Genomic DNA, 22,771 nt, shown 5'->3' with positions numbered 1-22,771 from the left:
CAAAGGACGGTCAGGATTGGTTTCCTTTAGGATCGACTGATTTGATCTCCTTGCAGTCCAAGGGACTCTCAAGAGACTTCTCCAGCACCAAGCTTGGAATATTAGGGAAGATCACTGTGAAGAATCATCACTAATCCCAAGGCTAATTCTTGGAGAAATGAGCCAGAGGCACAAAGCAATCTAGTTATATATGGAAAATGTTTTCATCCCCATCGTCTGTAAAGATTCTCAGTCATCCAGGTCGTGGTTGTCCCAAAAGTGCTTTTTCAGGAGGCAACTGTACTTTCTTGTTTTTTCTTTTGAAGACATTTCGCTTCTCATCCGAGGAGCTTCTTAAGCTCTGACAGGGTAGTGGGGAATGGAAGGATTTATATTCCTTACAGACAGCTGGTCATTTGCATCCTTTTAGAGCAGCGGTTCTCAACCTGTGGGTCGCGACCCCGTTGGGGGTCAAATGACAATTTGCCAGGGGTCGCCTAAGACCATCGGAAATATGGGAAGTATACTTGCAAGTCGAAGAATCGCGCTCCAATGGTTGACACCACAAGCCAGCTGCAGGCTCTTCAAATCGCTAGCCGAATTCAGCTTCAAGCGCGATGAATTAACAAAGAGAGAAATCTTTGCTCTGATGTCTCCCTCTCAAGCCAGCTGCAATCACTCCCAATTGCTAGCCTAATCTGGCTTCAGGCGCAATAAACTTAATAGGAGAGGAGTCTCCGCTTTAATGCCTCCGTCCTCAAGGCAATCGCAAGCTGTTCAGATCGCTAGCCAATACGGCTTCAAGGGCAATAAATTCAAAAAAAGAGTTTGCCACTTTCCCCCCCCTTCTGCGGCTGCTGAGGCGCGCTGAGATCGCTGCCTAAAAAATAATAATTTTACGGTTGGGGTTGCCACATTGTGGGGAATTGTATTAAAGGGGTCGCAGCACTATAAAGGTTGAGAACCACTGTTTTAGAGGGTCATTGAGGTTGATCTGTGTCCTCAGGGTCACCTGAGTGGTGCTCCTGGTTCCTGCAGTCTGCAATTTTTCCTCTGGAAATCCATTCCTATTCCCCCAACATTTAAAGGGTGTTCATCCCAAATTGTATAACTAAAGGTCTGTAGAGATTCTCAGTCATCTGAGTCACAGTTGTTCCAAAGGTGCTTTTTCAGGACACAGCTAAAACTCCAAGTGCTTCAACAACCCTCTAAAGGGATGCAAATGACCAGCTGTCTGCAAGGAATATAAATCCTTCCATTTCCCCACTATCCTGTCAGAGCTGAAGAAGCTCCTTGGATGAGAAGTAAAATGTCTTCAAAAGAAAAAAAACAAGAGAGTCCAGTTGTCTCCTGAAAAAGCACCTTTGGCTTTCACCCCCATCATGCTATTGGACATTTTCAAAACAATCTAGAACTAAATAAAAAGGGAGAGCTGAAGAAATGCAATTATTTGAGATCCCAATAGAAAACGAGGAGGTTCCTAGAAGGAAAGGCTCATATATAATTTCCTCTCCAATGCAGGAAATTATTCCCCAGTAAAATATTTCTGGAAAATTGGAAATTACCCCAAATAATGTGGGAAAGAATGAGGAGATAATGGAGGAATATGGGAGGGGGAAGAGATTGTCAACATGAAGGGAGTTCCAATAACAAAATGTACTTGCAAAGGAGGCCCCATCTTATGTTCCAAAATAGACAAAGATGCCAAGGAAAGTTCTTCAAAAATTGAGGGGTCCTTGGTTGGTGCTCGCTGAGCTTGGTTGTTTTCTTGCAGACATTTCATTACCCAAACTAGGTAGCATCATCGGTGCTAGTCATGATAGCACTGATGATGTTACCTAACTGGATAATGAGATGTCTGCAAGAAAACAACCAAGCTCAGAGAGCACCAAGGACTTCTCATGACAACCCTGAGCTGAAAATTTTCTCCTTTACTGGTCTCCAAAGATCATCAGTGAGTAGACTAGCTCCTCATAACATCATTCATGTTAAGACTGACCTGTTATCTTCTCCAGCCATCCCTGGAAATCAACCATCATGCTGGGAAGTCCCTTGACAGCTTTTGCAAGTGGCAGAAGGCTATTGTGAGCCTCAGCAGTGATGGGAATGCCATTCCTGACAACGGCATCGCTAACCATGATACTGCGGTTTTGATCACCAGGTAAACCTTCTCTAATTTTGGGGTGGTAGGGTTGGAGTGGATGGGGATGAAAAGCCATTACAGGCAGCCCTTGAGTTATGGCTATTTGTTTAGTGACCATTTGAAGCAGGGGTGAAATCCAGCAGGTTCTGACAGGTTCTGGAGAACCAGTAGTGGAGATTTTGAGTAGTTCAGAGAACTGGCAAATATCACCTCTGGCTGGCCCCAGAGTGGGGTGGGAATGGGAATTTTGCAGTATGCTTCCCCCAGGAGTGGGGTGGGAATGGGGATTTTGCAGTATGCTTCCCCCAGGAGTGGGATGGGAATAGGGGTTTTGCAGTATCCTTCCCCTGGAGTGGGATGGGAATGGGGGTTTTGCAGTATCCTTCCCCTGGAGTGGGGTGGGAATGGGGGTTTTGCAGTATCCTTCCCCTGGAGTGGGGTGGGAATGGGGATTTTGCAGTATCCTTCCCCTGGAGTGGGGTGGGAATGGGGATTTTGCAGTATCCTTCCCCTGGAGTGGGGTGGGAATGGGGATTTTGCAGTATCCTTCTCCTGCCACGTCCACCAAGCCACACCACACCACGCCCACCAAGCTACACCCACAGAACCGGTAGTAAAAAAATTTGAAATTCACCACTGATTTGAAGTTACGATGACGATGAAAAAGTGACGATGAAAAACAGTCCTTGCATTTAGACCGGTGGTGGCGCAGTGGTTAGAATGCAGTATTGCAGGCTACTTCTTCTGACAACCAGCTGCAAGCAATTTGGCAGTTCGATTCTCACTGGCTCAAGGTTGACTCCGCCTTCCATCCTTCTGAGGTTGGTAAAATGAGGACCCAAATCCGGTGCCTGGTCTGCTTTTCAGATCATTGAAGGCCACTTTGCACAGTCAGCTGCGTCTCCAGGGTGCAGGCCTGTGGCTTGCATATCTTTGTTAATGGTATCTTGCCATCTCTGTTTTGGACGCCCGCGAGGTCGCCGGCCATTGACTTCTAGTTGGTAGGCAGTCTTGGCCATGGTGGAATTTTTGGGATCAATATGCTGACTCTGTAAAACGCTTAGAGAGGGCCGTAGAGCACTATGAAGTGGTAGATACCAGTAAGTCTTAAGTGCAATTGCTATTGCGATGATCATTGCAGCCAGCGCCTGGTTGCATGATCAGAATTTGGGCGCTTGGCAACCAACATGCATTCCCAGTGGTTGCAGCATCCTGAAGTTACGTCATCACCATTTGCAATATTCCCAGACAATTTCAGACAAGAGGAGTTAATGAGGGAACCTGGATTTGCTTAACAATTGCATGATTCCCTTAACAACCGCAGTAATTCACGGCTGCAAAAAAGGTCATAAAATCAGGTGCAATTCACTTCGCGACCAGCCTGCTTAGCAACAGAAGCTCTGGTCCCAATTGTGGTCATAAAGTCAAGGCCTAAAATGTGTGGTGCTTATGCTGAAATACAGTTTTTTCTCATCCTTGTAGTTTACTTTCATGAAATAAAACCTTCATATTTCTTCCCTTCTGTTTGCTGGAATACTCCTTTGCCTGACTCAGCTCTGAAACCCTGAAACATACCCACTTTGTCTCTGAGGAACTACGTTTTTCTGGGGAATTATATCTTTTGCCTCCCTTCATTCTGGATGTGCAAGATAAGGAAGGGAAGAAAAAGTATGCTAACTTGGAAAGTCTTGTCTTTCAACACAACTGCTTGAGCAATTGCTTGTGAGTCTTCCCACCGAGTCCCTGGGGGCATCTTTACAAAGCCAAACCTTGGATGGAAAACCAAATGCCTTGTAAAACTTCTCTGTGCCTCATAAATTCCGCATCTCCAGATAACATCCTGCTGTGCTTTGGAGTTTGGGTTTTTTTGAAGGGTGAAAGAGTTCATTGGTTTAGTTTTTGCAAACAAGGCACACATGAGAATAGAATAGAATAGAATAGAATAGAATAGAATAGAATAGAATAGAATAGAATAGAATAGAATAGAATAGAATAGAATAGAATAGAATTCTTTATTGGCCAAGTGTGATTGGACACACAAGGAATTTGTCTTAGGTGTATATGCTCTCAGTGTATATAAGGGGCCTCTGTGGCTCAGACTGGTAAGACAGTCTGTTATTAACAGCAGCTGCTTGCAATTACTGCAGGTTCAAGCCCCACCAGGCCCAAGGTTGACTCAACCTTCCATCCTTTATAAGGTAGGTAAAATGAGGACCCAGATTGTTGGGGGCAATAAGTTGACTTTGTATATAATATACAAATGGATGAAGACTATTGCTTGACATAGTGTAAGCCGCCCTGAGTCTTCGGAGAAGGGCGGGATATAAATGCAAATAAAATAAATAAATAAATAAATAAGTAAATAAATAAGGAGAATAAAATACATCCATCAAGAATAAAAAGATACAACTCATACTAATAAGCTATCAAATCATACTAGGAAACAAATAAAAACAATATAATTGAAAGATGAACCACCAGGAAACTTACAAAATTAAGGTTTAGCCCATCGGTCCATATTCATATCCCATGTGTAGCCCACACAAAATTAGGCAGCCATTTTTTTGCAGCGGTATCAAATGGAGTGAAGTTTCAGGAAAAAGGAAGAACCAACATCTGGAGTGACAGCTATTAAGGATGCTAAGTTTGACCATGTGGTTTGCAAGGGTTTAAGAGCAATTACAAGGATGCCTGACAACCACGATGTTGCAGTGGTCAGTTGGATAACAATTGCTCAAGTTGCTTTCAGAGGAAACCTGTTTAATTTGAATTTCCCAAAATATTACATGAACTGAAATAGAATCTGCCTTTCTGGCATTTGCAACTTGGTGTTTTTTTTTCAAAACAGTGTACAAAGAGGCATACGGGAGTTCTGTTTTGGAGAAGTGCACCTAGTTAACACCTATGAATTTTCAACCAAAAAACATAGTGAAATCAAATAAGAAGTAATGAATTTTAAATTTGCAACAAAAGGAGAGAGAAAGAAAACTTACCTGTCAGCAAAAAAAAACCCAGATGAACAGAACAATTTGGTGGCAATTCTTTACCCTTCCATTTAATGAAAATGTTAAAATCAAACAAGTTTTGGAATAGTGCATCTCCATTTACAGTGATTTGGGTACAATTTCCGTCTTTAAAAACATGGCTGCCAGTTTCTCCCTCCCTCCCGTGTCTGGCTCAGCGCAAGAGAGGAAAAACAAAAAAACAAAATGCACTAGTACCGTATATGTGGTACTTTGCTCAATAGTAGTACCTGTGAGAGGGATCTTGGAGTCCTAGTGGATAACCATTTAGATATGAGCCAGCAGTGTGCAGCAGCTGTTAAAAAAGCCAACACAGTTCTGGGCTGCATAAACAGAGGGATAGAATCAAGATCACGTGAAGTGTTAGTGCCACTTTATAATGCCTTGGTAAGGCCACACTTGGAATATTGCATCCAGTTTTGGTCGCCACGATGTAAAAAAGATGTTGAGACTCTAGAAAGAGTGCAGAGAAGATGATTAGGGGACTGGAGGATAAAACATATGAAGAACGGTTGCAGGAACTGGGTATGTCTAGTTTAACAAAAAGAAGGACTAGGGGAGACATGATAGCTGTGTTCCAATATCTCAGGGGCTGCCACAAAGAAGAGGGAGTCGGGCTGTTCTCCAAAGCACCTGAGGGTAGAACAAGAAGTAATGGGTGGAAACTGATCAAAGAAAGAAGCAACTTAGAACTAAGGAGAAATTTCCTGACAGTTAGAACAATTAATAAGTGGAACGACTTGCCTTCAGAAGTTGTGAATGCTCCAACACTGGAAATTTTTAAGAAAATGTTGGATAACTATCTGACTGAGATGGTGTAGGGTTTCCTGCCTGGGCCGGGGGTTGGACTAGAAGGCCTCCAAGGTCCCTTCCAACTCTGATGTTATGTTATGTTATGTTATGTTATGTTATGTTATGTTATGTTATGTTATGTTATGTTATGTTATGTTATGTTATGTTATGTTATGTTATGTTATGTTATGTATTCACAATTTCCTTGCTTCTGTTTGGTATCCCTGACATACCATATCATCATGTCTGTCTATCTTCGATCGTCAACACAGACTTGGGGTCTTTTCCTTCTTGCCCATAGCCAAGGCATAAACATGTGGTAGCCCCATAACGTTGGCTTCATCCCATCCCTAACCCATGAGTAAGACAGGCTTAAGTCATCCTTGGCTGAAATGTTTTTTTCCCTTTTCCTCCTACATTGTCAGTCTCAGGATATGTAAAATCTGTTAAAACTTCTTCCCCCTTACTTTGGAGGAAAATCAGGGGACTGGCAATGACTAAGAAGAGAGGCAGTTGAGGCTGGAGAGAGATCAGCAATAAGGACAGCAATTTTCATGCCAATACGGATAGTCCCCGACTTACGGCCACAATTGAGCCCAACATATAACAACAACAACAACAACAACAACAGAGTTGGAAGGGACCTTGGAGGTCTTCTAGTCCAACCCCCTGCCCAGGCAGGAAATCCTACAGACAAATGGTTATCCAACATCTTCTTAAAAATTTCCAGTGTTGGAGCATTCACAACTTCTGAAGGCAAGTTGTTACACTTAATTGTTCCATTAATTGTTCTAACTGTCAAGAAATTTCTTCTTAGCTGTAAGTTGCTTCTTTCCTTGATCAGTTTCCACCCATTGCCTCTTGTTCTACCTTCAGGTGCAAAGGTTTTACCTTCAGGTGCTACCTTCTGTTGCTAAGCGAGACAGTTGTTCAACAGTGAATTTTGCCCCATTTTATGATCTTTCTTGCCATGATTGTTAAGTGAATCAATGCAGTTTATTAAATTAATGATATGGTTGTTAATTGAACATGGCTTCTCCCCCGACTTTAAATGTCTATGGCAGGGGTTTGTAAAGTTGGCTCTTTTAAGACTTAAGACAGCAAAGCTGTCTGAGGAACCCTGGGAATTGAAGTCCACAAGTCTTAAAAGAGCCAAGTTTGTAGACCCCTGGTCTATGGAGATTCTCACCTATCCAGGTCATGGTTATCCCAAAGGTGCTTTTTTCAAGAGGCAACTGGACTTTTTGGGTTTTCTTTGAAGATGTTTCGCTTCTCATCCAAGAAGCTTCTTCAACTCTGATTGGATGGTGGGGAATGGAAGGATTTGTCAACTGTCCCAAGAAAGCTTCATACCCATTTGCACCACTCAGGTGACCCTGATGAGACAGATAAACCTCCAGGTGGCCTCAACGACTCTCTAAAAGACTGCAAATAACCAGCTGTCTGCAAGGGGTATAAATCCTTCCATTCCCCACCATCTAGTCAGAGCTGAAGAAGCTTCTTGGATGAGAAGCAAAACACCTTCAAAGAAAAACTAGGAAGTCCAGTTGCCTCTTGAAAAAGCGCCTTTGGGACTCCACCGACTTTGCTTGTCAGAAGGTTGCAAAAGATGATCACACAATCCCGGGACATTGCAACCATCATAAATAAGAATCAGTTGCCAAGTGTCTGAGTTTTGTTCACATGACCATGGGCATGCTGCAACGGTTGTAAGTGTGAAAAACGGTCATAAGTCACTTTTTTTAGTTTTAAATGGTTACTGAGTGAATGGTTGCAAGTCGAGGACTACCTGTATCTCTCTTTTTTTTTTTGCTGATGCTCAGAGGGGTGGAGAGCCTTAACTGAGCAGAGGGGGAAGCCTTAAGTTCAAGTGACTATCACCTTGACCTGAGGTTGTACCATCACAAAGGTTACCAAATTCCCAGGGAAAGCATAACTCTCCATGTCCCAGTTTTCAATCCTCTCCCTCTAACAAGCAGTTTAGCAAAGCACAGGTAGTCCTTGACTTGGAACCAATTCATTTAGCAACTTTTCAAACTTACAACAAGTGATTTACCACCAGTCCTCACGCTTAACAATTGTCACAGCATCCCTGTGGTCACGTGATCAAAATTTGGGCACTTGGAAACCAGGATGCATTTACGATGATGGTTGCAATGCCCCGGTATCTTATGATGACCATTTGCGACGTTCCCAGCCAGCTTCCAACAAGCAAAATCAATGGGGGATTTTTCACTTAATGACCATGTGATTTCACAGCAACTGCAGTGATTTGCTTAACAACAATGGGGAAAAGGCTTGTAAAATCAAGTGCCACTCCCACTTAACAAACACCTTTCTTAGCAGTGAAAATTCAGTTTCCCAATTGTGGTCGAAAATTGAGGGCTACCTGTGCTCTTGCTTTCGTGGTCTGCTTGTTTTTCTCCCTGAAGTTTCTGATTAGTCACAGAAAAATTTCGGATGTTGAATTTGATGGACCTTTGGTCAGACTCAGCAAAGCTCTTAACATAATAAGAGCATATAAAACATTTGCTAGACCAATTCTAGAATACAGCTCGCCAGTTTGGAACCCTCACCACATCTCTGACATCAATACAATTGAACGTGTCCAGAAATATTTTACAAGAAGAGTTCTCCATTCCTCTGAAAACAATAAAATACCCTATCCCACCAGACTTGAAATCCTAGGCTTAGAAAACTTGGAACTCCGTCGCCTTCGACAAGACCTAAGCTTAACTCACAGAATCATCTATTGTAATGTCCTTCCTGTTAAAGACTACTTCAGCTTTAATTGCAATAATACTAGAGCAACTAATAGATTTAAACTTAATGTTAACCGCTTTAATCTAGATTGCAGAAAATATGACTTCTGTAACAGAATCATCAGTGCTTGGAATACTTTACCTGACTCTGTGGTCTCTTCCCATAATCCTAAAAGTTTTATCCAAAAACTTTCTACTATTGATCTCACCCCATTCCTAAGAGGACCATAAGGGGCGTGCATAAGCGCACAAACGTGCCTACCGTTCCTGTCCTATTGTTTTTTTCTTTTCTTCTTCCTATATATATATATATGCTTATACCTCCTTATATTTACCCATATATGTGTTTATTTACTATATAATCTTTTTGTATAATACCTACATATATTGTTGTGACAAAATAAAATAAATAAATAAATAAATAAAAATAAAATAATGGTGGGTGGTGGTTCCCAACAATTAAAATCAAATTCCTTTAATCCTTCCCATGTATATACTATTTATATCCCTCCCATATATATTATTTATATCCCACCTTTATTATTTTTATGAATAATTCCACAGCAAACACATACCTAATGCTCCTTCCTTCTCCTATTTTCCCAACAACAACCCTGTGAAGTGGGTACAAATTTACCCATCTGGCTTTCAATGGTAAACTTCAGGGCCCATTTTATTTTATTCAAACTTTATTTTCAGGAGATGGTTGTAAACATGCCACTGATGAAAACGCAAATATTGGTGTCAAAATTTAGCCTTACGTACCCCACCCTCTCTGTGGTGTTTTCATAGATTCTTCATTTGGTGATTATTTTCTGGGCAATAATCCTGCAAAAACCACAGCTAGCTTAATCAGTGCAATGGAATCTGATCTAATATGGCATTTTTCTTTGTTTCTTCTCTCTTTCCCTCCTTCTAGATACGATATTTGCATTTACAAAAACAAACCCTGTGGAACTTTAGGTAGGTAAAAAACATGCCATCAAATGCTTATCATTATAGTCTACACTAATTTTTTATGCTGATTTTTTTTTTTGAAGTGGAAAAAATTTACTTCGGCTGGGATCGTACAACTCAGTAACTAGGCCAAAATGGGGTTTGCAGTGGTTTTCTATCACAAGGGTCTCCAAACTTGGCAACTTCAAGACTTGTGGACTTCAACTCTCAGAATTCCCTAGCAGGCCATGCGCGCTGGGGAATACTGGAAGTTGAAGTTCACAAGTTTTAAAGTTGCCAGGTTTGGAGACAAATACTGCTGTCAACATGACAATATGTGCCTCATCAGTGGTGAAATCTGAACAGGTTTGCTACCAATTCGGTAGCCGCACATGTGTGCTGCACACATGTATGCACAGCCTGCACCAAACGCACACTGTGCGAGCATGCACAACACGCACCAAAAGGAGGCTTAAAAAGGTAAGTAGAACAGCGGGTGGGGGGGGAGAATCAGCTGTGGCACCCGATCTTGGGAATCTTTTTAAAAACTTTTTTAAAGCATTTTTTACTATCAGTTCAGGCGAATAGGTAGTAAAAAATGCTTTTAAAAAGTAAAAAAAAAACATTCCGACGATCCCAGCTCTGTCGCGCAATTGTCGGAACCTTTTTTTTTTACTTTTTTAAAGCATTTTTTTACTATCTATTTGTCCGAACAGGTAGTAAAAAAATTCTTAAAAAGTAAAAAAAAAAGTTCCGACAATCAGCTGAGCGACACGCGATCATCAGGACTTTTTTTTTTTTTTTACCTTTTAAATTATTTTTAACTACTGGTTTCAAAGAACCAATAGTAAAAAAAAATTTAAAAAGAAAAAAAGTTCCGACGATTGCACGTTGCTCAGCTGATTGTCGGAGCTTTTTTACATTTTTTTAATACCGGTTTGACAAACCAGTAGCATTTTTTACTACCGGTTCTGATGAACCAGCCTGAACCGGTAGCATTTCACCCCTGTGCCTCATGATGTCATTATGAAAACTTAGCAGGTTTTTTTTTTTTTAATTTACATTTATATCCCGCCCTTCTCCGAAGACTCAGGGCGGCTTACAGTGTGTAAGGCAATAGTCTCATTCTATTTGTATATTTACAAAGTCAACTTATTGCCCCCCCAACAATCTGGGTCCTCATTTTACCTACCTTATAAAGGATAGAAGGCTGAGTCAACCTTGGGCCTGGTGGGATTCGAGCCTGCAGTAATTGCAGGCTGCTGTGTTTTAATAACAGGCTATCTTACAGCCTGAGCCACCATGGCCCAGTTGGGTCATCATGCATATAAATTGCATCACTTTCATCCTTTGTCTCTACCCAATCCCATAGACATAAGTAGAGCATGCCCAATAGCGGACAATGGGTTTACTTAATGACTGCAGTGTTTGATTAATGACTACAACAGTCACTTTACCGAGTCTATTCTGGTCGTAAGTCAAGGACTACCTGAAATTGTATTTGTAAGGGCATGGCCCATTATATAGGTAAGGCAATTAAATTTTGCTTATCTGATTTAAGGTTTACAGCAGGGGTCTCCAACCTTGGCAACTTGAAGCCTGGCGGACTTCAACTTCCAGAATTCCCCAGCCAGCAAAGCAAAGCTGGCTGGGGAATTCTGGGAGTTGAAGTTCGCCAGGCTTCAAGTTGCCAAGGTTGGAGACCCCTGGTTTACAGCATCTTGGGGTGAATGCAACCAATTAGGTGGTAACCTAGTCTTCGTCTTATTGATACCTTTAATTCTGGTTTCTTTTCCGGATACAGTTGGCCTGGGAATAGATTTATATATAGTACCAGTAGTAGCATGGCCTAAGGAGAAATATGCATGGCCACATTGGCTAAAGGTTCTGGGAGTTGTAGTTGAATGCATTTGTAGAACCACAATCATCCCCACTCGTGGCTTTCAAAGAATGGCTGAATGAAAACTTTCAGTCTCACAAAAAGTTTCAGATAGTGAACTGGGATTGTCCATTGTGGCAACTTGAGGTAGATGAAAGCTGTAATGGATTTTTTTGAGGGAACTTTTTTGGAACTCTGACATTCTCAAGTAGGGGGCCTGGAGGGCAGCAATATAATAGCCTTGATATAATTAATAATATGGAAAATGTGTTGTTGTTTTTAAGGTGACGCCTATTAATTTGCCTTTAACACAGGGGTGGGCAGCTACTTGTGGACTTCAATTCCCAGAATTCCTGAGCCAGTCATACTGGCTCAAGAATTCTGGGAGTTGAAGTCCACAGGTCCTAAAGAAGCCCATAGTTCCCACTCCTGTTCTAACAGATGAGCCACTTAATGAACATTTTAAAATCACAAACACCATTAAAAACCAAATTGGGAAGCGGGCTGGAGCCAGACAGCGGATAGACTTGGCTTCTGCTCCCCACAGTAATGTTTTCCCTTCCCCAGGACTGGCCCCTGTGGGTGGGATGTGTGAACGTGAAAGAAGCTGCAGCATCAACGAAGACCTCGGCTTGGCCACAGCTTTCACCATTGCTCACGAGATAGGCCACACGTGAGTCTGCTACCCTTGTTGCACTTGTGGCATATGCAAGCAACTTTCATGCTACTAATTTATTTATTTAGAGCGTTTGTATTAGAACTTAGACTTAGAATAACTTTATTGTCACATTGGATATACACTGATCGGCATACATTAAAATGAAATTTTGTTGCATACAGCTCTCAAAGAGTTGCCACCTCTGATGTACATTACATAAACGTGATTAAATAAATAGAATAGAATAGAATAGAATAGAATAGAATAGAATAGAATAGAATAGAATAGAATAGAATAGAATAGAATAGAATTTTTTATTGGCCAAGTGTGATTGGACACACAAGGAATTTGTCTTGGTGCATATGCTCTCAGTGTACATAAAAGAAAAGATACCTTCATCAGGTACAACACTTAAAGGTAGTCATAAGGTACAAATAAGCAATCAGGAAACAATCAATATCAATATAAATCGTAAGGATACAGGCAACAAAGTTACAGTCATACAGTCATAAGTGGAAGGAGATGGGTGATGGGAACGATGAGAAGATTAATAGTAGTGCAGATTTAGTAAATAGCTTGACACTGTTGAGGAAATTATTTGTTTAGCAGAGTGATGGCGTTTGAGAAAAAACTGTCCTTGTGTCTAGTTGTTCTGGTGTGCAGTGCTCTCTAGCATCGTTTTGAGGGTAGGAGTTGAAACAGTTTATGTCCAGGATGTGAGGGATCTGTAAATACTGTATTTTCACAGCCCTTTTTTTGACTCGTGCAGTATACAGGTCCTCAATGGAAGGCAGGTTGGTAGCCATGGTTTTTTCTGCAGTTCTAATTATCCTCTGAAGTCTGTGTCTGTCTTGTTGGGTTGCAGAATGAATGAATGAATGAATGAATGAATGAATGAATGAATGAATGAATGAATGAATAAATATGCATATACCCACATGTATTACATGACACGGAGAAAAACTGCAGTCTAGTTCGGATGTATACATGTACACAGCGAGAAAAAGGAACCTTGCTAGTCTGCCAGACAGATGGCATAGGGAACAAAACTGTTACAGAATCTGGTAGTCCTGCTACAAATAACTTTGAAACCTTCCCCCAGTGGGGGAGCAACAGAAACAGAAACACATGGCGACTCAAGGCAGCTTACAAGGACATAAAAACACAATCTAAAAGAAATAAAAAGAAAAATAATGAAAAAAAGAAAAATAATAAAATAATATCGTCCACCCCAGCTGGGCGACAACACACGTTCATGCCTTGCCATTTAATGGGCTCCATCCTGCTCTGGATTCCCCAGGCCTTGTTGTGGTCGCCCAGCAGCCTGCGAGCTGGCAACAGAGTTGAACAGCGATGAAGCTGAAGAAGAACATGGGCCAGTCCTGGAGGCTGGGGAAGGCCCGGATGAGGGCTCTGCGTCAGAGGCAGAGGTGAGGCCAGGGCCATCTGGGAGTGATGTGTGGACTCCGGAGCCTCCAGAGGCTGACATTAGTGAGGCAGAGGAATAGGAGAAGCCTGCTCCTAATGCACGCATGAGAAGAGCTGCCAGAAGGCAAGAGCAGCTAAAGCAAAGAGGACGACTCGGGAGTAGGGCTAAGAGATGACTGGCCCCTCCCATAAGGTTTAAAAGACCAGCAACGGCATTTGGTCTCTTTGCAGGAAAACAATGTTGATAGAATTGCTCCTTGTCTTGCTGCATATATTTCTTGTCGGCGTCTTCTGCTTTTGAATTTTTGCCAAGAAAAGCCTTTGGCAGTTTGCCTAATTAGACCAAGGTTGGTGATAAGACTGAAGAATTGCGTTATGAAGAATTTGCTTTTATTTAGTTTGGACTACGCTGAGAATGAGTTAATTCTCAGCTATTCTAATAAAGTCTGTTTGTTTTTGAACTGATTGCGTCTACTACTACCTACTTGGGCCTGGGTCACAACAGGCCCGCTGGCAGAGCCAGGTCTTCAAGGCCTTCTAAAAGAGTGTTAGTACATCCATTGCAGATTTCCAACTTCCTTGAATGGGGAAGGCCCTTCCTGATGTACAAAAAAAATAAATCATAATGTTTCTCCCCTTTTCCAGGTTTGGCATGAACCATGATGGTGTTGGAAATAGCTGTGGGGCCCGGGGACGGGAGACAGCTAAACTCATGGCAGCTCATATTACTATGAAGACCAATCCCTTTGTGTGGTCAGCATGCAGCAGAGATTATATAACCAGCTTCCTGGAGTAAGACTCGACTCACTTCATTATCGAATGTTCCTCATCCCCCCCAAACCGGGGTTCTTTTCTCCCAAATCCTTGTTTTTCATAACCTGTGCTCCTTCCCTCTACCCCTAGCTCTGGAATGGGACTCTGCCTGAATAATGCTCCACCCAAGCAAGACTTCATCTACCCTACAGTGGCTCCAGGACAAGCCTACGATGCAGACGAGCAATGCCGGCTTCAGTACGGAACAAAATCTCGCCAGTGTAAATATGGGGTAGAGAAGCCTTCCTGCTTTTCCTCTTGATTCCCAAGGGGTTGGAAGGAAGGAATTTTAGCGAGGCAAGAACATTGGAGGTAGTCCTCGGCTTACGACCAGTCACTTAGTCTCCATTCAAATCCTACTAAAGCTACTTACGATTCCAAATTCTGACATCCAGCTCCCTCCCTCTGAAGCCATGTGACCACATTTTAGATGCTTGAAAACTGGCTTACATTTGGGGCTGTGTCAGGGTTCCAAGTAATACACCTATAACAAACAGAACTCCGAGGCAAGTAGGTTCCTTAAAGAACAAGTTTAGTGGACATATCGTATTGGCACAGACTGGTGAAAACCAACTCTAAAGGTTCCCGTGATTTTCACCTAATTAAAAGTAAAGTTTTTTCCCCCTTACCCAAACAGTCAGTCACATGGCCCAATCAAGGTGCTCTCCGGTTGCTTGGAAATTTCCCTCCTCCTCTTTTCAGCCACCTGTGGGAATGTCCTTGCTTCTCAGGGGAAACTATTTTGTTTTGGCTGCAAAATCCCAGTAATATTTCATGCTTATGCTTATATATACTGTATGACAAATAAATAAATAAATAAAAATATCTCTATTGCCCCCTGCCTGACCATTGCAGCATCCTCATGGTCACACAACCAAAATTTGGATACATGGAAACTGACTCATATTTATGACGGTTGCAGTGTCCCGGTATCATGTGATCCCCTTTTGCAACCTTCTGAAAAACAAAGTCAGTGGGGAAAACTAATTCAATTAAGAACCATGTCACTAATTTAACAGCTCCAGTGATTCACTTAACAAGTGTGGCACAAAAAATCGTAAAATAGGGCAAACTCACTTAACAACTATCTTGTTTAGCAACAGAAAAGTTGGGTTCCATTGTGGTCATAAGTCGAAGACTACCAGTACTATGGAAAATAAACCCACACCCTTTTTCCTGTGATATTCATTCATGTGCAGAAAACTTGTAGCTGTGTGTTATCAAATGGAAGAAATTGTAATTCATTACAAATATAACCTTACAGTTAGTCCTTGACTTACAACCATTTGTTTAATGATATTCAAAATTACAATGGCACTGAAAAAAATGACTTAGAACCATTCCTCACACTTAGCCACAGTGGCGCAGGCTACTTCTGATTGCCGGCTGCCTGCAATTTGGCAGTTCAAATCCCACCAGGCTCAAGGTTGACTCAGCCTTCCATCCTTTCAAGGTGGGTAAAATAAGGACCCAGATTGTTGCGGGCAATATTCTGACTCTGTAAACCGTTTAGAGAGGGCTGGAAAGTGGTATATAAGTCTAAGTGCTAAGTGCTATTGCTACAACTGAAACAGAATCCCCGTGGACATCTGATCCAAATTTGGGCACTTGGCAACCAGCATATATTTTACAAAGCTAACAGCATCTCAGAGTCATGTGATCAACATTTGTGGCCTTCCCAGACAGCTTCTGACAAGCAGAGTCAATGGGGCAAACTTGATCTGCTTTACAATCACATAATTTACTTAACTCAGGGGTGTCAAACTCGATTCCATTGAGGGCCACATCATGGTTGTGTTTGACCTTGTGAGACCAGGGTGGGTGTGGCCAGGGTGGGCATGGCCAGCTCTGTGTCACTTGTATCAGGTGCGCCTGTGGTAGCCTGAGCACTTTGCCAGTGAAAACGGGCTCCTGATTTCTGTTTACGGCTGCGACAGCCTCCTGCAACCCTCTACCAGCGAAAACGGAGCTCACGAGGGCTGTGACAGCCTCCTGCAACCCTCTGTGCAATCGGCCCTCCCCAACTCCATTTTCACTGGCAGAGGCACCACAGGCTGTTTCCGGGGTGGCCCCATGGGCCAGATCTAGGCAACCCGCGGGCCACTCTGGCCCACGGGCCTTGAGTTTGACACCCCTGACTTACCTGCAGTGATCCTCTTAGCAACCATGACAAACAAGGCTGTAAACTTGGTTGTGACTCTCTTAACCACTGCCATTCTTAGCAATGAAAATTCTGACCCCAATTATGATCATAAGTTGAGGATTGTCTGTATTGTACAGCATTTCTTCTTTTGGACCTGATTTATTTAAAAAAACATATTCATGTTCACAGAGTTAAGCGTGCTGAATAAAGGTGGCCACATATGGGGAAATGAACATATCCTTATATTGTAGAGAAGAAACCTGTTTTGATTATTCATTGCTATAATCCTTACGCTCTAAATTTGCATTTGTCTTTAGGGCTAACTTCGTGTTTATTTGTGGCAGTTTGGAAAACCATTTTTCTGCTTATTTCAGATAACTGAAAGATTGTTATCAGTACTCCCATTCAGATCTACAAACAGCTAGGGAAGCAATTAGCTTGAGTTTATGTTGATGCAAACTTATGCAGTTTGTTGTTTCTGAAGAAGACACTTACATACTGGAAACTCTACTTTTCCAAATTTTGTAAATTAAAGAATTGCATTCTAACGTATGTTTATAAGGAGAAAATGCAGATTATTGAAAACAGCGGATTAGAAAAATCTAATGCAGAAATTGCCTATAAAATGATCCTTGGACAATCTGCAAAAAAAAAATCATGTGAGTTTCCAGGAAAAAAAATTAAAAACATGCATAAATCAAGGCTGAAACAATTGATTCAAAACTACTTATGGCTGGAAAAATGAAAAAGTCAGCTAAACCAAAACTGAATTCACTCAGCTCCATATCCCACCCCATTACTCTTCTTGGCACTCTTTCTTTTCCTGTTCCTACAATCCACCAATTGTTATTTTGCTTGTCATCCAGGAAGTTTGCAATGAGCTGTGGTGTCTTAGCAAGAGCAACCGGTGTATCACCAACAGTATTCCAGCTGCAGAAGGGACCATATGCCAGACTAACACCATTGAAAAGGGGGTAAGGAAAAACCACGATATCAGGAAGGGATAAGCATCTCAGACCTGGGCACTGGAAGATGTGTGGACTACAACTCCCAGAATTCCCCAGCCAACATGAAGTGCATATATAGAATAGAATAACAGAGTTGGAAGGGACCTTGGAGGTCTTCTAGTCCAACCCCCAGCTTAGGCAGGAAGCTCTATACCACTTCACACAAATGGTTATCTAACATCTTCTTAAAAACTTCCAATGATGGAGCGTTCACAACTTCTGGAGGCAAGTGGTTCCACTGATTAATTGTTTTAACTGTCAGGAAATTTCTCCTTAGTTTTAGGTTGCTTCTCTCCTTGATTAGTTTCTATCCTTTGCTTCTTGTCCTGCCCTCAGGTGCTTTGGAGAATAGGTTCCCTCCCTCTTCTTTGTGGCAGCCCCTGAACACTGCTATCATGTCTCCCCTAGTCCTTCTTTTCATTAAACTAGACATAACCAGTTCCTGCAACCGTTCTTCATATATTTTAGCCTCCAGTCCCCTAATCATCTTTGTTGCTCTTCTCTGCACTCTTTAGAGCAGGGGTGTCCAAACTTGGTCCCTTTAAGACTTTTGGACTTCAACTCCCAGAGTTCCTCAGCCAGCTTTGCTGGCTGAGGACTGTGGTGACCAAAACTGAATGCAGTATTCCAAGTGTGGCCTTACCAAGGCATTATAAAGTGGTATTAACACTTCACATGATCTTGAGTCTATCCCTCTGTTTATGCAGCTTAGAACTGTGTTGCCTTTTTTGGCAGCTGCTGCACACAGCTGGCTCATATTTAAATGGTTGTCCACTAGGACTCTAAGATCCCTCTCACAGTTACTACTATTGAACAAGGTACCACATATACTGTTTTGTTTTTCTTGCTTAAATATAGAGCCTTACTTTTTTCACCATTAAATTTCATTTTATTAGATAGTGCCCACATCTTCCAATTGCCAAGTTTGAAAAACACTGATCTAACTAATGGTTTGAATTCCAGAAGGGTACGGCTAGCTGATGAATGCTAAAAAGCTTGAAATAGGTCCCTTTATTTTTTTGCCAGTAAATTTAAATTTAACACTGATCTAATTAGTACAGTAAAGGCTCATTGCTCAGTAATAGCGGATCTAGTCTTTGCATGCAGAAGATTCCAATTTCACCTATGCTGGGACCACAAAAATTCTTCTACCTAGTACTGTGACTCCCTGTAACAAATGAGCCAGTTTGAAATGGCTTCTGTGTTTTGTTTTGTTTTTTGATAAATCAGACCTATATTCAAAACAGTGAGGATTGGGAGCCTTGAGGGGCTGGGAGTAAAGCATTGGTGATATATTCAAGGGTACAGATAGTCCTCGATATACAACCGTTTATTTAGTGACTGAAATTACAACAGCATTCAAAAAAGTGACTTACAACCATTCCTAGCACTTATGACCATCATAGCATCCCCACAATCATGTGATCAAAATTCGTGTGCTTCGCAACCAGCATGTATTTATGAGGGTTGCGGCAACCAGGAGTCATATGATCATCATTTCTGACCTTCCCAGCTGGTTTCCGACAAGCAAAGTCAACAGGCAGAGCCAGATTTGCTTAACGACCCCGTGATTCCCTTAACTGCAGTGCTTCACTTAACAACCATGACAAAAAAAAGGTGGTAAAATTTGGGCGTGACTCAACAACACTTTGCTTAGCAACTGGTCTCAATTCAGATTGTAACTTAAAGCAATACGATTATGAATAACCACTTTGGGTTTCTGCGTGTGTTTTTTCTCTCTGTCCACCTTGCCTTCACCCTACTTAGTGGTGCTACAAGCGGGAATGTGTACCTTTTGGCATGCGGCCAGAGGGGGTGGATGGAGCATGGGGCACCTGGTCACCCTGGGGAGAGTGCAGCCGGACCTGCGGGGGAGGTGTTTCCTCATCCACTCGCTATTGCGACAGTCCAAGGTAAGAGGTCCACTGTCAACATTCGGTGCAGCCTCTGGGCATAGCACTGTAGGCCCACAATGATGCATTCTTTCCCTTTTCTTGTTTTTTTTCCAAAAGGCCAACCATTGGAGGAAGGTATTGCCTAGGGGAACGAAAGCGCTACCGGTCGTGTAACGTTGATGTGAGTAACATTAACCACAAACACGCTGTGCAGCATCCTAGAAATTTAGAGCCAGAAAAACTGTTTAGGCCATCAAGTCTAACACACTTTTTCAGTGCAGGAATTCATATTAAGGCATCCCCAGACAATGATGTGTAGTATCTGTCAGACACATCTGGAGGAAGAGGGCCCTCCTCTTTCCTGGGAAATTAAGCTTCTCGTTTGAGCTTCTCTTTTTTTCCCCTTCTAATACTCAAGTGAATCAGCCTTCCTGTATTTTAAAACCATTATTCCAGGCTCTGCACGTTATTCCAAGTGATACAGAATAGTCTGGGCCTATTTTCTGACGTTGTTTCAGGTACCTGAGGAGTTATAGAAAATAAAAAAGAAAGAAAGGAAGAAAGGAAGGGAGAAAGGGAGGGAGGAAGGAAAAGAAAGAGAAAGAAAGAAAGAAAGAAAGAAAGGAAAGAAAGAAAGAAAGAAAGAAAGAAAGAAAGATAGATAGATCAACACATACATCCTCCTTGGTCTTTTCGTCTTCAGGCTAGTGTTTCTCAACCTTGGCAACATGAAGATATATGGGCTACATTTTCCAGAATTCCCCAGCCAGCATGCTGCTGAGGAAACCTGGGAGATGTAGTCCACACATCTTCATATTGCCTAGGTTGAGAAACATTGCTCTAGAACAGGGGTGTCAAACTCATGTCAACACGGCAGCATCACGTGACATATCGGGACTTTTTTCCCCCTTTGCTAAACCAGGCGTGGGCGTGGCCAGCACGTGATGCCTCTAGAGGTGGGCTGCTGGGGGTTCGCAAGGGTTTGGGAGAACCTCTAGCTAAGATTCTGTGCAGTTCAGAGAACCCCTAAATCCCACTCCTGGCTGGCCTGGCCCACCCTGCCCTACCCCTCCCAGGAGTCCCCACACAGCCCGTTTGGATGTAGGTAAGTGCAGGGTGCTCATGGAGGCTTGGAGAGGGTGAAAAACGGGCCTACTGGAAGTTAGGGAAAGCTGGAAAAGGGCCCATTTCCAGCCTCCAGAGGGCCTCCGGAACCTGGGGAAGTGGTTTTCGCCCTCCCGGAGGCTCGAAGAAAGCCTCTGGAGCCCGGGGAGGGCAAAAATGCCTCCCCCCACCATGGTGCAGGAGGCCAACTAGGCCACGCCCACCATGGTCATGCCCACCCAGCAACTGGGCAGAGAAATCCTTGCTAAAATTTTTGAAGCCCACCCCTGGATGCATCTGGCCTGGGGGTCACAAGTTTGACCCCCCTTCTCTAGACTAAACTTCCTACTTTCCTAGCAGAACATATTTCCATCCATTTTCATACATCTTTTTTGCTCTTTTCTGAAACAGTTCTGTTTTTTCCTGAATCCTTCTTAAAGTGGATGCTCAGAACCAGACACAATACCTAAACTGGCATCACTAATACTTCCCATACTTGAAAACTGCACTTCTTTGATGCTGCCTGAAATTGCATTTAGCTGTAAGGAATTTTGGGTTGGCCAGCTGGTGGGAATTCATAGAATATTCTGCAAACCTCATGAGTCATTATGGTTGAAAGATAATTCAACATATTAATCCTTGCTCCGAACTGTTGTTTAATAATGTGGAGTTGAGACTTTAACCTGTCTGCACCTCCCACTATGCCTGCTACAAGTGTTCTCAAAACTGCACCAAACAGCTTGTTTCCGCCCTCCCCCCGGCAATACTTTGAAATTAAAAATCAGTTTCAGATAATCTTTGGGGGAAATGATGATCACAATTACCCTTTTATAGAGCTGTCAGAGGCACCAGTTTCCCTATGTTGTATATTTCCCGAATTTGTCCGGCAGAGATTGCTGTGTTCACAAACACTTAATCAGGGCAGTTAAAAACATCATGTCTGCATTCATTCAAAATACTAAGCACAGTCAGTTTTAATTTCAGTTGGTGGCATGGGGTTTTAGCTTTGTGTTTATGTTTTTCTTTTGGGGCTATGCATTTATCAGAGTTTTTTGCAAAAATCAAATCCAGAAGCACACACAGATAGCTGAATCAGCTGGATTCATTAACTTCTTTATATTCATAATAACACATACACTATATTTACAATAACAACAGTTGCTTCTTCAGCTCAGATCAGCAGACATGTTCACACACACAGCTTCACAGCTTAGAGCTTAACACACAAATTGGTTTCAGTTTCATTTCTCTGCACAGAATCAGAAGCTGCAGACTAAGATATGCCCTGGCTCCAGTCTGTCTCAGCTCCCAGTTGGCTGATTTAGTTGCTATGCCTATTCATTGGCTGACCTTGTTGCCATGTCTTCCCAGTCATGATTACTCTGGCAGCATCGTGTGAATCTAGATCAGGGTCTCCAACCTTGGGAACTTTAAGACTTTTGAACTTCAACTCCCACAGTTCCACAGCCAGCTTTGCTGGCTGAAGAACTCTGGGAGTTGAAGTCCACAAGTCTTAAAGTTCCCAAGGTTGGAGACCCCTGATCTCGAGCACTTGACTAATCAATGCTTCAGTCTATTATGTGAACCCATAAAATTGTCTGCATACTCGGCCATATAATTCCTTGTACAGGTAGTCTTCAACTTACAACCACAATTGGGACAAGAATTTTTGTTGCTAAGCAAGGTGGTGGTCAAAGTGAATTGTGCCTCACGTTACGACTTTTTTGCCATGGTTGTTAAGTGAATCACTAAAGTTGTGAAGTGAATCATGTGGTTGTTAAGTGAACCTGGCTTCCCACATTGGCTTTGGTTGTTGGAAGCCATCTGGGAAGGTCACCAATGGTGCTCACATAACCCTGGGATGCTGCTACCATTATAAATACATGCTGGTTGCCAAGCGCCCAAATTTTGATTGTGTGACCACGGGGAGGCTACAACGGTTGTAAGGACTGATCATAAGTCACTTTTTTCAGTTCTGTTGTACTTTTGAATGGTTGCTAAGCAAATGGTTGTAAGTCGAGGACTTCCTGTATGTAGTATTTTTTGATCTATAAGTTAAGAGTCACAAATAGATTGTCAGCAGTGGTGGGTTTCAAATTTTTTTTACTACTGGTTCTGTGGGTGTGGCTTGGTGGGCGTGGTATGGCTTGGTGGGCGTGGCAGGGGAAGGATACTGTAAAATCTCCATTCCCTCCCCACTCCAAGGGAA

At 42.4% G+C, this 22,771-nt stretch overlaps 1 protein-coding gene across 6 annotated transcripts in view; it reads left to right on the top strand.

Annotated features, from left to right (window-relative positions):
- The window catches only part of ADAMTS10 (ADAM metallopeptidase with thrombospondin type 1 motif 10), an 86,621-nt gene that overhangs the window by 28,959 nt on the left and 34,891 nt on the right, over window positions 1-22,771 (top strand). For 3 of the 6 annotated variants that reach the window (XR_009152751.1, XM_058163417.1, XM_058163416.1), the window contains exons 7-14: window positions 1,995-2,140; window positions 9,619-9,662; window positions 12,082-12,187; window positions 14,246-14,392; window positions 14,504-14,645; window positions 17,423-17,530; window positions 19,331-19,476; window positions 19,576-19,639. Coding sequence is in view for 5 of the 6 variants with exons in the window: in XM_058163417.1 (XP_058019400.1) it covers window positions 1,995-2,140; window positions 9,619-9,662; window positions 12,082-12,187; window positions 14,246-14,392; window positions 14,504-14,645; window positions 17,423-17,530; window positions 19,331-19,476; window positions 19,576-19,639 (903 nt within the window). In the remaining variant the exon portion in view is untranslated. The remainder of the gene's footprint in view (window positions 1-1,994; window positions 2,141-9,618; window positions 9,663-12,081; window positions 12,188-14,245; window positions 14,393-14,503; window positions 14,646-17,422; window positions 17,531-19,330; window positions 19,477-19,575; window positions 19,640-22,771) is intronic. The other 3 variants (XM_058163419.1, XM_058163421.1, XM_058163420.1) reach the window with 3 other exon arrangements.

This window comes from Ahaetulla prasina, chromosome 1 (assembly GCF_028640845.1).
Source record: "Ahaetulla prasina isolate Xishuangbanna chromosome 1, ASM2864084v1, whole genome shotgun sequence".
Taxonomy (NCBI): domain Eukaryota; kingdom Metazoa; phylum Chordata; class Lepidosauria; order Squamata; family Colubridae; genus Ahaetulla; species Ahaetulla prasina.
Note: the sequence above shows the minus strand (reverse complement) of the source record. Positions and strands in the feature narration are given on the sequence as shown.